Source organism: Hyperolius riggenbachi, chromosome 7 (genome assembly GCF_040937935.1).
Source record: "Hyperolius riggenbachi isolate aHypRig1 chromosome 7, aHypRig1.pri, whole genome shotgun sequence".
NCBI lineage: Eukaryota > Metazoa > Chordata > Amphibia > Anura > Hyperoliidae > Hyperolius > Hyperolius riggenbachi.
The window spans coordinates 314630559-314647356 of record NC_090652.1 but is presented as its reverse complement, the minus strand read 5'-3'; the positions used below and the strand labels follow the sequence as shown (position 1 = coordinate 314647356).

Here is a 16798-nt window from a genome sequence, read left to right as displayed (position 1 = left end):
TGTAGTTCTCCAGGTTGCAGAGGTTGTAGTTCTCCAGGTTACAGAGGTTTCAGTTTTCCAGTATGTAGAGGTTGATGTTCTCCAGGTTGCAGAGGTTGCGGTTCTCCAGGTTGCAGAGGTTGTGGTTCTCCAGTTTGCAGAGGTTGCGGTTCTCCAGGTTGCAGAGGTTGTGGTTCTCCAGACTGCAGATGTGGTAGTTTGGGGGTTGCAGAGGTTTTCAGGCTGCAGTGCTGACACCAGGAAGGGAACTTATTGCCCCCTCAGCCAGCGGATGGAAGGGGGTTGTGACCCATTGATCTGCTTTCAGCTATGTGGAAGTTTTGCGTTGTTTTTCCTTCCACAATCAATACAGCTAAACAGCATTTTATGACCGGAGAGACTGATCTGTAATCATTTCTATACAGTAATAAAGTCATTGATATTCTAATGTACACATGTCAGTGTAAAATGCTCTGGCGTCAATGCGCAGATAGAAGGACAATCAATACACAGAAAGTGTTAAAAACAGCAATTCCCTGATGGCCGCAATAAAACCGTCACATTAATCTTTTATTAACAAGGACAATATAGAGTCAGATAAACGGTGTTTTCACTTACTCAGCACAGAGTCTTTATTGCTGCTTATATGAGGCGGCCGGGAGCCAGTGGAGTGTATATTCAGCCATTATTCTACACTTATCCAGCAATAACCGCTTCCTCTGCGTCCTCCTCGTATTCACCTGCAGCCTGCTCCGTGTTTCCTCCACTACTTGTATTTGGTAGCCGTCTGAATTCTGGAGAGGAAATGTGAAGATTAGATCAGTTAAACACAGCAAGAGTCTATTGTTTTCAGTCAGTCTGCCTCAATGCAGGCACACAATTTGATCTACTCCGGTAAAGGTTAGGGCTAGAGCTGTAATGCTGGGAATACACAGTTAGATCCAGCGGCTCGATTAGCCGCCCGGATCGATTCCCGCTCGTCCCCGCGGGCGCTTCCTTATCTTCCGCTCGATTTCCGCTATTGTCCGCCCGCGGGTATCGAGCGGGGAATCGATCCGCGCAGTGATTGGACATGTCGGAAATTATCAATCGAGCCATCAGCCGCTCAATTGATAAGAATTATCGACCCGTGTATGCCCAGCATAAGGATGAAGGGTTAAATTAGATCTGTTGAGGTGAAGGTGATAGAAGACACCTGATTTAAATATTGAAGCACAAATTAGCCTTGGAAGAGATAAAAAATAAAATACAATAAAACAGAACTTTTAATGAAAGTTCATAGATAAACATAGTAGCACTGCTAACAAATACTAGTTTGGTGACAAAACATTGAAAGGTGATTCTAATGAATGGTAATATCCTCAGCTTACATTGCAAGGGATAAACTCAGTCTTCTCACTGCACTGATACATACAATACACCCCCTTCATTAACAGCCCAACATGTTTCGGCCCCTCTATAATTGGGGACCTTCCTCAGGGGAACAAAAAGTGTTTTGCTGCTGCTTAGGTCAGTGGCTGCTGCATGGGCCTACATGCTATCATACTGTTACTTGTGATCAATTACAATGTACTGTTTCTTAATGCACTTTAGCACTTAGCACCTTGTATGTTTATCACTTTTTGTTCCCTTGAGGAAGGTCCCCATTTATAGAGGGGCCGAAACATGTTGGGTTGTTAATGTAGGGGTGTGTATTGTTGTATGTGTCAGTACAGTGAGAAGAGTGAGTTTATCCCTTGCAATGTGAGCTGAGGATATTACCATTCATTAGTATCACCTTCCACTGTTCTATCGCCAAACTAATATGTGTTAGCAGCGATACCACGTTTTTATCTTTAATCTTTCATTAAAACTTATGTTTTAGTTTTTTTTTTTTTCAAGGCTAATCTGTGTTTAAAGAGGTGGAGGTGATGGTTAAGCAACAGTTAGTTCTTTATTTTTGAGATCCCCTTACATACTGTCCTTGCTGATGTCACAGGAAGTCTGAGAATCTCTCCAATAGAATCACAGGCAGCTATAAAACCTGACTTTCTTAAACTTCCTCCTTACGTCCAAAACCTAAAAAGCTGTAGTTTGATGCTCGTGTCAACCTTAGAGAAATTCCATCACTTCTACTTACAATAAAGGCTGGGGTGTGTCTGGGTAATATGGCTCCTATGGCAAACAATGAAATTCACCCCCATTCCACTCTAAAAACATGCTTCCAGATAATTCAACAAGTAGTCACATGCCTTACAATAAAAATATTGAGCAGTCATAAGAGTCTAGATAAAATAATTAAGTGGTCACGCAACTCCAGATAAAATAATCAAGTAGCCAGGTGTAAAAAATAATAAGCAAATTAAATAGCCAGATGCGTCAAGATAAAATAATTAAACAGCCAAGTGCACCCTATATACATAAATTAAGTAGCCATATTCCCCAGATAACAGAATTAATTTGATCTGAAGTCTGAGTGGCGGGGAGGCACAGGGGGCAGGCATGGGGGCACAGTATGGGGGCAGGCATGGGTGCGCAGTACAGGGCAGGCATGGGGGTGCAGCACAGAGGCAGGCATGGTGGCGCAGTACAGGGGCAGGCATGGGGGTGCAGCACGGGCAGGCATGGGCGCGCAGTACGGGCCAGGCATGGAGGTGCAGCACAGGGGCAGGCATGGCAGCGCAGCACAGGGGCAGGCATGGGTGCGCAGTATGGGGCAGGCATGGTGGCGCAGCACAGAGGCAGTCATGGTGGCGCAGTACAGGGGCAGCCATGGGGGTGCAGCACGGGCAGGCATGGGCGCGTAGTGGGGGCCGGCATGGGTGCGCAGTACGGGGCAGGCATGGGGGCGCAGCACAGGGGCAGGCATGGGTGCGCAGTACGGGGCAGGCATGGGGGCGCAGCACAGAGGCAGGCATGGTGGCACAGTACAGGGGCAGGCATGGCGGTGCAGCACAGGAGCAGGCATGGTGGTGCAGGGCAGGGCAGGCATGGAGATGCAGCACAGGGGCAGTAATGGAGGCACAGCACAGGGGCAGGCATGGTGGCGCAGTACAGGGGCAGGCATGGGGGTGCAGCACAGGAGCAGGCATGGTGGCGCAGTACAGGGGCAGGCATGGCGGTGCAGCACAGGAGCAGGCATGGTGGCGCAGTACAGGGGCAGGCATGGGGGTGCAGCACAGGAGCAGGCATGGTGGTGCAGCACAGGGGCAGGCATGGCGATACAGCACAGGGGCAGGCATGGGGGCACAGCATAGGAGCAGGCATGGAGCGTAGCACGGGGGCAGGCATGGAGCGCAGCACAGGGGCAGGCATGGGGGCGCAGCACAGGGCCAGGTATGGCGATACAGCACAGGGCCAGGCATGGTGATACAGCACAGGGGCAGGCATGGCGATACAGCACAGGGGCAGGCATGAGGTGCAGCACAGGGCCAGGCATGGCGATACAACACAGGGCCAGGCATGGCGATACAACACAGGGCCAGGCATGGCGATACAACACAGGGGCAGGCATGAGGTGCAGCACAGGGGCAGACGTGGCAGTGCAGCACAGGGGCAGGCATGGCGGCGCAGCACAGGAGCAGGCATGGGGGTGCAGCACAGGCGCAGGCATGAGGTGCAGCACAGGCGCAGGCATGGCAGCGCAGCACAGGGGCAGGCATGGCGATACAGCACAGGGGCAGGCATTAGGCACAGCACAGGGGCAGCCATGGGAGTGCAGCACAGGTGCAGGCATGGGGGTGCAGCACAGGGCCAGGCATGGCAGCGCAGCATAGGGGCAGGCATGGGGGTGCAGCGCAGGCATGGCGATACAGCACAGGGGCAGGCATTAGGCACAGCACAGGCGCAGGCATGGGGGTGCAGCACAGGGGCAGCCATGGGAGTGCAGCACAGGGCCAGGTATGGTGGGCAGCACAGGGGCAGGCATGGGGGTGCAGCACAGGGGCAGGCATGGTGGGCAGCACAGGCGCAGGCATGGGGGTGCAGCACAGGGGCAGGCATGGGGGTGCAGCACAGGCGCAGGCATGGGGGTGCAGCACAGGCGCAGGCATGGTGGGCAGCACAGGTGCAGGCATGGGGGTGCAGCACAGGGGCAGGCATGGTGGGCAGCACAGGCGCAGGCATGGGGGTGCAGCACAGGAGCAGGCATGGCACCCATGGCAAGGCACAAAGCCTGTACCCCACTAGATACACCACTGAATAAAGAACGAGGTCTCTCCTGCAGCTCTTGTGGCCTTTCTGCATGGTAAACGCTTCACCCAGTAACAGAGCCCCCCTCCTCTCCGCTCCTGCAGTGTGAGCCCCATTCCTCTCTCCCGAGCCGCCCGGACAGCCTATGAGACTGCAGGCACGTTCAAGTTGCACGCTGACGGAAATGTAATACCTCTTAATGAGTTTTTCTCTATTAGTCTCATACACTGCGAGCCGTATTCGCTGCTCTAATTCACAGACAATAAAAAGGGGATTAGATTTCCATGACCTCTCCGCAGGCCCCGCGTTTGCATCATTAATGCGGACAGAAGATTGCACCTCTGCCGTTAACCCCTCCCGGGGCGGACGTGAATGCCACACCTAGCGAGTTCCGCTATGCCACGGAAGACAGCCTGGCAGGCCGTGCGTTAACGTTTCCCTCCCAATATCCACCCTCTGCCTATCTCAGGTCATTGGGCTGCGGTGAAACGCGTCAAACTGCGCAGAAGTGACTGATGGGACGCAGGGGACAATTGAGTGTCACCTGGGGGCGGGGCTGAATGCCTGCTCAGGGAGATTGTCATTTGCGGTGACCCTGTTCCGTACCCTCAACCTTTTGCTTCCTCCAGGGAATTGCCATATTGTTGGCTGCGATATATATAATGCATGATGGTCAGATCATCAGTCCTGCGCTGAGAGGGATGGTGCGGAACTCACGCTGAATGTAAATGTTCATATTGTATTCCACCATGTATGGAAATGAGTCTGGAGAGGATCCAGGAAATTAGCAAATGCAGAATTCTGCTGAAGTTGGCGTGTTAGGATTTGGCAATTTCTGTCGCTGTGAAAGTTGCCTGCCGGTACACAATGTAAACCTTCTACCCATGTGCTGAGAGATTTCTGACAATCTCAGGGCTACACTGAACAGAAAGAGCTCAGGTAATCTCAGGACTACACTAAATAGGTCCAAGACTCTCTGGACTACATTGAATAAAGCGCTAACATTCTCAGGACTTTAGTGAACAGACAGAGCACAGGTAATCTCAGGACTACACTGAACAGAGAGACACCAGGTAATCTCAGGACTACACTGAACAGACAGAGCCGAGGTAATCTCAGGACTACACTGAACAGAGAGACACCAGGTAATCTCAGGACTACACTGAGCAGAGAGAGCCCAGGTAATCTCAGGACTACACTGAACAGACAGAGCCGAGGTAATCTCAGGACTACACTGAACAGAGAGACACCAGGTAATCTCAGGACTACACTGAACAGAGAGACACCAGGTAATCTCAGGACTACACTGAACAGACAGAGCCCAGGTAATCACAGGACTACACTGAACAGAGAGACACCAGGTAATCTCAGGACTACACTGAGCAGAGAGCCCAGGTAATCACAGGACTACACTGAACAGAGAGACACCAGGTAATCTCAAGACTACACTGAGCAGAGAGCCCAGGTAATCACAGGACTACACTGAACAGAGAGACACCAGGTAATCTCAGGACTACACTGAACAGACAGAGCTCAGGTAATCTCAGGACTACACTGAACAGAAAGCCCAGGTAATCTCAGGACTACACTGAACAGACAGAGCCCAGGTAATCTCAGGACTACACTGAACAGAGAGCCCAGGTAATCTCAGGACTACACTGAACAGACAGAGCCCAGGTAATCTCAGGACTACACTGAACAGACAGAGCCCAGGTAATCTCAGGACTACACTGAACAGACAGAGCCGAGGTAATCTCAGGACTACACTGAGCAGAGAGAGCTCAGGTAATCTCAGGACTACACTGAACAGAGAGACACCAGGTAATCTTAGGACTACACTGAGCAGAGAGCCCAGGTAATCACAGGACTACACTGAACAGAGAGACACCAGGTAATCTCAGGACTGCACTGAACAGACAGAGCCGAGGTAATCTCAGGACTACACTGAACAGACAGAGCTCAGGTAATCTCAGGACTACACTGAACAGACAGAGCCCAGGTAATCTCAGGACTACACTGAACAGAGAGCCCAGGTAATCTCAGGACTACACTGAACAGAGAGCTCAGGTAATTTTAGGACTACACTGAACAGACAGAGCCCAGGTAATCTCTGGACTACACTGAACAGAGAGAGCTCAGGTAATCTCAGGACTACACTGAACAGACAGAGCCCAGGTAATCTCAGGACTACACTGAACAGAGAGCCCAGGTAATCTCAGGACTACACTGAACAGAGAGAGCCCAGGTAATCTCAGGACTACACTGAACAGAGAGCCCAGGTAATCTCAGGACTACACTGAACAGACAGAGCCCAGGTAATCTCAGGACTACACTGAACAGACGGAGCTCAGGTAATCTCAGGACTACACTGAGCAGAGAGAGCCCAGGTAATCTCAGGACTACACTGAACAGAGAGACACCAGGTAATCTCAGGACTACACTGAACAGACAGAGCTCAGGTAATCTCAGGACTACACTAAACAGAGAGCCCAGGTAATCTCAGGACTACACTGAACAGAGAGAGCCCAGGTAATCTCAGGACTACACTGAACAGAGAGCCCAGGTAATCTCAGGACTACACTGAGCAGACAGAGCCCAGGTAATCTCAGGACTACACTGAACAGACGGAGCTCAGGTAATCTCAGGACTACACTGAACAGAGAGACACCAGGTAATCTCAGGACTACACTGAACAGAGAGCTCAGGTAATCTCAGGACTACACTGAGCAGAGAGAGCCCAGGTAATCTCAGGACTACACTGAACAGACGGAGCTCAGGTAATCTCAGGACTACACTGAACAGAGAGACACCAGGTAATCTCAGGACTACACTGAACAGAGAGCTCAGGTAATCTCAGGACTACACTGAACAGACAGAGCCCAGGTAATCTCAGGACTACACTGAACAGAGAGCCCAGGTAATCTCAGGACTACACTGAACAGAGAGCCCAGGTAATCTCAGGACTACACTGAGCAGAGAGAGCCCAGGTAATCTCAGGACTACACTGAACAGACGGAGCTCAGGTAATCTCAGGACTACACTGAACAGAGAGACACCAGGTAATCTCAGGACTACACTGAACAGAGAGCTCAGGTAATCTCAGGACTACACTGAGCAGAGAGAGCCCAGGTAATCTCAGGACTACACTGAGCAGAGAGAGCCCAGGTAATCTCAGGACTACACTGAACAGACGGAGCTCAGGTAATCTCAGGACTACACTGAACAGAGAGACACCAGGTAATCTCAGGACTACACTGAACAGAGAGCTCAGGTAATCTCAGGACTACACTGAACAGAGAGCTCAGGTAATCTCAGGACTACACTGAACAGAGAGCTCAGGTAATCTCAGGACTACACTGAGCAGAGAGAGCTCAGGTAATCTCAGGACTACACTGAGCAGAGAGAGCCCAGGTAATCTCAGGACTACACTGAACAGACGGAGCTCAGGTAATCTCAGGACTACACTGAACAGACAGAGCTCAGGTAATCTCAGGACTACACTGAACAGACGGAGCTCAGGTAATCTCAGGACTACACTGAACAGACGGAGCTCAGGTAATCTCAGGACTACACTGAACAGACAGAGCTCAGGTAATCTCAGGACTACACTGAACAGAGAGACACCAGGTAATCTCAGGACTACACTGAACAGAGAGCTCAGGTAATCTCAGGACTACACTGAACAGACGGAGCTCAGGTAATCTCAGGACTACACTGAACAGAGAGAGCCCAGGTAATCTCAGGACTACACTAAACAGAGAGCCCAGGTAATCTCAGGACTACACTGAGCAGAGAGAGCCCAGGTAATCTCAGGACTACACTGAACAGACAGAGCCCAGGTAATCTCAGGACTACTCTGAACAGAGAGCTCCGGTAATCTCAGGACTACACTGAACAGACAGAGCCCAGGTAATCTCAGGACTACACTGAACAGACAGAGCTCAGGTAATCTCAGGACTACACTGAACAGACAGAGCTCAGGTAATCTCAGGACTATACTGAACAGACAGAGCTCAGGTAATCTCAGGACTACACTGAACAGAGAGCTCAGGTAATCTCAGGACTACACTGAACAGACGGAGCCCAGGTAATCTCAGGACTACACTGAACAGACAGAGCTCAGGTAATCTCAGGACTACACTGAACAGACAGAGCTCAGGTAATCTCAGGACTACACTGAACAGAGAGCTCAGGTAACCTCAGGACTACACTGAACAGACAGAGCTCAGGTAATCTCAGGACTACACTGAACAGACGGAGCCCGGGTAACCTCAGGACTACACTGAACAGACAGAGCCCAGGTAATCTCAGGACTACACTGAACAGACAGAGCCCAGGTAATCTCAGGACTACACTGAACAGAGAGACCAGGTAATCTCAGGACTACACTGAACAGAGAGCTCAGGTAATCTCAGGACTACCCTGAATAGAATACTGTCACGCCCACGATTGCACAATACAGAGCCAGCAGAGATAGTCAGTCATATGCTAATAATTCCAGTACAAATTGTATGCAGCGTGGAAGTTGTCCAATCAATTGTACTGCTTCCTGATGTGGATTGGTCCTGCTTCAAGCTGCATACAGTCTGAAAACACAACTACACTGAATAGAACCCCAACACTCTCAGGACTACATTGAGGTCTCAGACTGCATATTGGCGGCAGGTTGTGATGCGGTGCCGTGCCCACACCGCGTTAGTATGCGGTAATCTCCATCTGGCAGCTGGCCAAACAGGAAGTGACACTCGCTTGTGCTCACTTCCTGCTTTTGGAACGCGGAAGCGTATTGTCCAAACAGGAAGTGACGCTCGCTTGCGCTCACTTCCTGCTTTTGGAACGCGGAAGCGTATTGTTAAAAATACGCTTCCGCGCATGCGTGCTGCACTGCCACCATCATTATTGAAAATCTATATGTTGCCACCATAGACTTACATGACTTTCAGCCTGCCGCAGGAGCCGCACAGCAGTGTTGCCAATGTATCCCTTTAATGACTGACACATCTAAGTTATACAGGTTCTGGGGCTATTTACACATAATCAGTGCCTTAACTGCATCTACCTAGCCACAAAACCTGTATAATTCATATGTCAGTAATTAAAGGGATGAGTTGGCAACACTGCCGCACAGTTACGTATTTACTAGCATTACATGGGGCACTTCGGCCTGACAATTCAGTGCAGTCCTGAGATTGTCAGGAAATGGTGTGGGCCGTTGTGGGGACAGCAAGCTTGAATTACCTCAGTGGGGATGCTTCCTTGCTTTTCTGCTTTGTTTACACAGCTTAGTACAGCTCAACACAGTCTGATAACTTTGGACAAGCAATCTTATGAATTAGCTTCTGAATGAAATGGAAGTTCGAGTATTAGCCCCTCCTGTGACATATCTTTTATGCTGTGTTTAATGCTTTAGACCATAGATGAAATTTGAGTTTCATCTCACTTCAACCATAGCTGCTTTCTTACAATTGATGGATGTGAGAAGTCTTGTCAGTTAGAAGAGCCAAAGTGAAACTGACAGCAAAACTAAGAGTGAGTTTAGCAGGCGGCCGCGTATACTCCATCCCCGGAGCGTAAATGACTTGTCAGATTCGTTCTGTTCTGGGGTGAATCGGCCTCTGCATACAGCTGGTTGGCTTATCTTAGAAAATGAACCCTCCAAATCCTTAAATGCCTCTTCAAAATCCATCTTCTAGTAAAGGATCACAACTCTGACCCGTCACATCCTTATATCAGCCGCGTACTCCTTGTTTCTCCCATCTGTCCGCTGTTATGTCCGAAAATCTACCGCCAAGATAATTGCCTTTTGCACTAAAATTGATTCTAGACTATCTGTATTACCGCAGTGTGGGAATTACAGTGTAAGGGAGACTAATGGGACTGGGTCACTGATCTCTGTACAGCACTGAGAAATATAAGTGTACAGTAATAATAGTGTGTGACTGTGGTGAGGACATTAGAGTGTAAGCTCCTCTGGTGCAGAGACTGATGGGAATGGATCAGTGATCGCTGTACAGCGCTGTGGCATATGTCAGAGCTATATAAATGTATAATAATAATAGTGTGTGACTGTGGTGAGGACATTAGAGTGTAAGCTCCTGTGATGCAGAGACTGATGGGAATGAATCAGTGATCTCTGTACAGCGCTGTGGAATATGTCAGAGCTATATAAATGTATAATAATAATAGTGTGTGACTGTGGTGAGGGCATTAGAGTGTAAGCTCCTCTGGTGCAGAGACTGATGGGAAGGGATCAGTGATCTCTGTACAGCGCTGTGAAATATGTCAGAGCTATATAAATGTATAATAATAATAGTGTGTGACTGTGGTGAGGACATTAGAGTGTGAGCTCCTCTGGTGCAGAGACTGATGGGAATGGATCAGTGATCTCTGTACAGCGCTGTGGAATATGTCAGAGCTATATAAATGTATAATAATAATCATGTGTGACTGTGGTGAGGACATTAGATTGTAAGCTGCTGTGGTGCAGAGACTGATGGGAATGGATCAGTGGTCTTTGTACAGCGCTGTGGTATATGTCAGAGCTATATAAATGTATAATAATAATAGTGTGTGACTGTGGTAGTGTGAGTGTAGTGTGTGACTGTGGTGAGGACATTAGAGTGTAAGCTCCTGTGGTGTAGAGACTGATGGGAATGGATCAGTGATCTCTGTACAACACTGTGGTATATGTCAGAGCTATATAAATGTATAATAATAATAATAGTGTGTGACTGTGGTGAGGACATTAGAGTGTAAGCTCCTCTGGTGCAGAGACTGATGGGAATGGATCAGTGATCTCTTTACAGCGCTGTGGTATATGTCAGAGCTATATAAATGTATAATAATAATAGTGTGTTACTCTGGTGAGGACATTAGAGTGTAAGCTCCTGTGGTGTAGAGACTGATGGGAATGGATCAGTGATCTCTGTGCAGTGCTGTGAAATATGTCATAGCTATATAAATGTATAATAATAATAGTGTGTGACTGTGGTGAGGACATTAGAGTGTAAGCTCCTCTGGTGCAGAGACTGATGGGAATGGATCAGTTATCTCTGTACAGTGCTGTGAAATATGTCATAGCTATATAAATGTATAATAATAATAATAGTGTGTGACTGTGGTGAATACATTAGAGTGTAAGCTTCTTCACCTCACTGAGCATTCTGCGCTGTGCTCTTGCAGTCATCTTTACAGGACGGCCACTCCTAGGGAGAGTAGCAGCAGTGCTGAACTTTCTCAATTCATAGACAATGGGTATTCACAAAGCGGTGATAACCCAGTTAAAGACTTTAGGCGTGATAACCATTTTATCATGCCTAAACTCAGTTTAGCCATGATAAGTTTAGGCGTGTTAAGTTTAGGCGTGATAAGTTTAGGCGCGATAAGTTTACATCACAAAGTCCCGCAGGCAAAGCAGCGCCATTAAACTCTATGCGACATTTCGCGCACCAGACTTTGCTGGCACAAAACTTTTGATCAGCTGTGCACTGCGGTGCTAACCCAGTTGGTGCTATAGTTATCACGCCTAAACTTATCACGCCTAAACTGAGTTTAGGCGTGATAAGGGGCTTTTCACCAGGGTGCTAACAGTTTGCACCGCTTTGTGAATCAGGCCCAATTTGTCTTAATGGACTGCAAGGCTTTTGGAGATACTTTTACAACCCTTTCCAGCTTTATGCAAGTCAACAATTCTTAATCATAGGTCTTCTGAGAGCTCTTTTGTGCGAGGCATCATTCTCATCAGGCAACGCTTCTTAGGAGAAGCAAACCCAAAACTGCTGTGTGTGTTTTTTATAGGACAGGGCAGCTGTAACCAACACCTCCAATCTCATCTCACTGATTGGACTCCAGCTGGCTGACACCTCACTCCAATTAGCTCTTGGAGATGTCATTAGTCTGGGGGTTCACATACCTTTTCCACCTGCACTGTGACTGTTACATGGTGTGTTCAATAGAAACATGGAGACATTTCATTACTTGTGTGGTATTAGTTTAAGAAGACTGTGATTGTCTATTGTTGGGAATTAGATCAAGATCAGATCACATTTTATGACCAATTTGTGCTGAAATCCATATAATTTCAAAGGGTTCAAATACTTTTTATTGCTATTGTACATATGGTTGCTGGTTGCTTGAGCATCTGGCCAAAAATGCTCAAACCTCCCCCCATAAATACTCACCGAGCCTCTAGTGATGCCTTGTAGTCTCCCTGCAGATCTCAGTGGGCTCCTAGCGGCTTTCCGGTGTGTTCCGTGCACGGAAGCTGGCATGTCACCTGACTTCCATCGGGTCATCTCTGATCGCCCGACGTGCACAGACGCCGGAAGCCACTAGGAGCCCGCTGGGAGCTGCAGGGAGACTACAGGAAATCGCTGGAGGCTCCAAAAGTATTTTAATGCCTTCTAAACCCTCTAAAGCACTGTCCCTACTATCCCTCAGCCATGCCGGTTAGTTGAGACTTCCAGTTGCTCGAGTTTTGAATAACGGGGACTTTGCTGTAGTATGAAGCTAAAAAATAATGAATGCCTTTTATAATAAATAAATAATGAACACGTTTTCTATCTGAAGGATTCGGATGACGAGGCTCGCGTGGAGGAGGCCATAACGAGGATGGTGGTTTGCGCCTTCAAGTCTGCCGATCCTGCTAGCAGCGCCAGTGACTGGCTGAACCCCACGGAGGTATGTGTGCTGAGTTTTATGGCCATTTGGGGAAAGGCGGGGTGTTTTGTTTTGTTTCTCTCTGTTTTTTTTTTTTATTAGTGAATTGAACAAAAGCAAAACTTGTCAGTTAAGAGTCGTACACACGGGGACAGAGCCGGATCATCTGCAAGGCAAACCTAGGCAGTTGCCTGGGGCCTGGAGAGAGTCTAGGGGCCTGCTGGTTGCAAACCCCCCCAAATCTAACTAAAAAATCCAGGGGAGCATCACCGATGGGCAAAAACTGCTATTTTCCTTACGGCCTCACTCCATCTTAAAGGGACTCCGAGCAGTGCAGAAACTATGGAAATATGCATATCATTTTAAAGCTCTCTTTCTCCTCTTTCCAATGATATATAAACCACCGCCCTACGCCTTTTAGTAGATTAATTAGAAATTGCCGCGGCCGCGAAAATAGAGAAAACTAAAAGGCGTAGGGCCACGATTTAGGTGTCGCCAGAAAGAAGAGAAAGAGAGCTTTAAAATGATATCCATCTTTCCATAGTTACATTGTATTACACAGGGCGACTTTTTCTTAAAGTCAGCAGCTCCATTCAGCAGAAAAAGTCGCCCTGTGTAATACAATACAACTATGGAAAGATGGATATCATTTTAAAGCTCTCTTTCTCCTCTTCCTGGCGACACCTAAATCGTCGCCCTACGCCTTTTAGTTTTCTCTATTTCGCGGGCGCTGCAATTTCAATCACGAAAATAGCGAAAACTAAAAGGCGTAGGGTGGCAGTTTATATATCTTTGGAAAGATGAGAAAGAGAGCTTTAAAATGATATCCATCTTTCCATAGTTTCTGCACTGCTCGGAGTCCCTTTAATCATTTTCTGCATGGGGAGGAAAGATGATGATCTTTGAGTGATTATTGGACGTTGTGTCCGCATAGTCTAACACACTTTCCCTAGATCCAGCATCGTTAATCCAATCGTTTGGCATTTCGTTTGTGGCCTTCTGCTGTGGTTTATATCAGTATCTTCAGTGATATCGTATAACATTTACACACAACAATCAAGTGGAGGATAAATGTTATGTAGCATATACACATGCCTCCCAACGTTTTGAGATGAGAAAGAGGGACACTTAAGCCACACCCCTACCACAGCCCTGATCACGCCCCCATCACACCCCTAGTCACACATACCACAAGAAAAATATGTTGTTTTATAAGTCAAACCACACTGGTCCTTTCTATCCTGGTTCATTTTCCTTCATATTAACATTTTAAAATTAGTAATATATCAATTTAAAGGATGGGAATAAAGTTTAGAGTCAATCACATTTTTTAGAAGAGAAATGTATATATTTATATAGAAAGAGGGACAAATGAGGAGGACAGAGGGAGAGGGCTCCTAAAGAGGGACAGTTGGGAGCTATGTATACAGCATCATTACCCCACCCCCGATGCCAACTTGGCTCATGCCATCCACTTCCTGCAGCTGTGTTACACTGTCCCCTTTCCCTCCTGTTCCTCTGAGCGACCTGTGAACCTTTCCCCCCAGCAACGATGAGTGTGATGTCATCAGTGGATGAGGTCAGCTGCGATCCCCACCACAGCCACGCCTCCCTGGAAGCTGGCAGCTAATGGGTAGGCTGTCCCTTGGCCTGCAGTGCGGTTGGCATTAGGCCCCACCTCTCAGTGATATCACTGCCAAAGGCCGGCTTTTCACTGGTAGAGAGGGGTGGAAGCAGAGAGGAGGCTGCAGCTATGTACACAGCAGTCCAGGTTACTGTTATCATTGTGCAGCTATCATTTAAATTTTAAAAGAAAATATTGCAAAAAATTCTGTAACATGCAATTATAAAAATAGTACCTGAAATAGGGCTAGAAAGAGGCCCAGTAGTGACATATAGTAGAATGCAGTCCATTATTCACTTTTACAGTTATTTTCCTGGTTTCAGCACCAAAAACACTTCCTATATATACATTTGCTGTATATTGGTATGAAGCCCCGCCCTCTCAGTGAAGTCACAACCTAGGCTGTTTAGTTATGCAGAATTTTCCTCCTAAAGCACTCTAGGAGACTAGGTATATTTTGTACTGGCTTCAGTGCTCCCAGTAAACAAACATTCCCCTGGGATGCACCTGGGTACAGTCTGGGTCTTTACAGGTGAGAATATTGTATTGGAAATCCAATCAGAGTTGCAACAATCGACACAGCAGTGCCTATTTAGGAGTTAACATTACCACCCATCCCTTGCTTAATGGAACTAGCAGTTGGCTATATGAACTCCATGAAGTACAGTATGCCTAAAACTGGCCCTGACATGAGTAAAATCTGAGCGGCGAGGGGTACGGAGGCTGCCATATTTATTTCCTTTTAAACAATACCAGTTGCCTGGCAGTCCTGATGATCCTCTGCCTCTAATACCTTTAGCTATAGCCCCTGAACAAGCATGCAGATCAGGTGCTCTGACTGAAGTGTGACTGGATTAGCTGCATGCTTGTTTCAGGGTTGTGACTCAAGCACTACTGACTCCAGAAAATCAGCAGAGCTGCCAGGTAACTGGTATTTTCTAAAAGGAAATAAATATGGCAGCCTCCATATACCTCTCACCTCGGGTCCCCATAAGTTGCTGTAGCTCAGTGCTCATTTCTGCTCGGCTCTGAGTGAATCTGAATCATAAAACAGTTGTTTATTAGTAGATATCACAAAACACAATTTAATACGTTTTATTAGAAGTTCCCAAACTTGGAAGCCCATAATCTGTATTATGAATTGATTCTCGGCGTGCCGGCGTAGCAGGCGTGTCAGCGTAGCTGAGACGACTATTGGATTTAGCGTTTTTTTATAATTACAATTTTCTTCATCGCAGAGAAGCGTTCTCGCCCCGCAGAGTCAGGTAAACACATCTCGCCGCATCCACGGAGGACATGGATTATCTATAGCCACCTTCCCTGTATCCATGGAGCTCAGATCTCCGCCTTGCAGCGCCGCAGTCAGGAAATCAATGGCACTTTAATACACAGACATCAGCAGCCGTCTCCAAAGATGCTGCATCTCCTCCAGAAAGAGAACCTGTCACGGCTTCAGCCTTCTGTAAAGCGACTCCCCTAAAGTCTATGGATAATTACCAGAATTATGAGGAGGGTGTGGAACAACGAAGACTCCTCTTCCTTCTGCATATTCAAAGGGGGCCGAGCTGAATAATTGAATGACAGATTGTGGGGACCCAGGGGGTGCAGAGAGGTACGGAGGGGGCTGTAAGCTATATCACACTCCTGACATCATAGATATACCTTTTCCTCAATCTGCTGGATTTCAGTTCTGGGGTACTTTAAAGAGAAACTCCGACCAAGAATTGAACTTTACCCCAATCAGTAGCTGATGCCCCCTTTTACATGAGAAATCTATTTCTTTTCACAAACAGACCATCAGGGGGCGCTGTATGACTGATATTGTGGTAAAACCCCTCCCACAAGAAACTCTGAGGCCCGCGGTACTTCTGGCAGTTTCCTGTCTGTGAACCTTGCTGCATTGTGGGAAATAGATGTTTACAGCTGTCTCCAACTGCCGAAACAGCAAGCAGCAGCTACATCACTTGCCAGCAGTAAAAATGTCACCATGTAATAAATGTCAGAATGTAAATCAGGGAGAGGAAAGATTTTACAATGGGCAAACACTGACTAAATCATTTATACATAATTATTGTAAAAATGAAGCACTTTTTTTATTACATTATTTCACTGGAGTTCCTCTTTAAAAAGCATTGCCAGTTTTCAGGTTTTGCAAGCTCTCACAGGTCCCCTTTCAGGCCTTGTTCACATTATATCAGTTTTTGTAAAATTGTAAGCGTGGGCGATTTTCAAAATCTCCCTGAAAGTGCTTGTGCAATGATTCTCTATGAGAGAGTTCATATCAGAGCGGTTCGTTTGCAATCTGCTTTGAAAAGCGATGCTTGGGCCATTTTTGAGGCGATTTGCCTCAACGGAAGGTTTAGGAAA

At 47.4% G+C, this 16798-nt stretch overlaps 1 protein-coding gene across 3 annotated transcripts in view; it reads left to right on the top strand.

The window, feature by feature from the left end:
• HSPBAP1 (HSPB1 associated protein 1) overlaps positions 1-16798 on the top strand; it is a 106974-nt gene that overhangs the window by 87400 nt on the left and 2776 nt on the right. For all 3 annotated transcript variants that reach the window (XM_068246211.1, XM_068246212.1, XM_068246213.1), the window contains exon 7: positions 12718-12828. In XM_068246211.1, coding sequence (XP_068102312.1) covers positions 12718-12828 — 111 coding nt within the window. The remainder of the gene's footprint in view (positions 1-12717; positions 12829-16798) is intronic.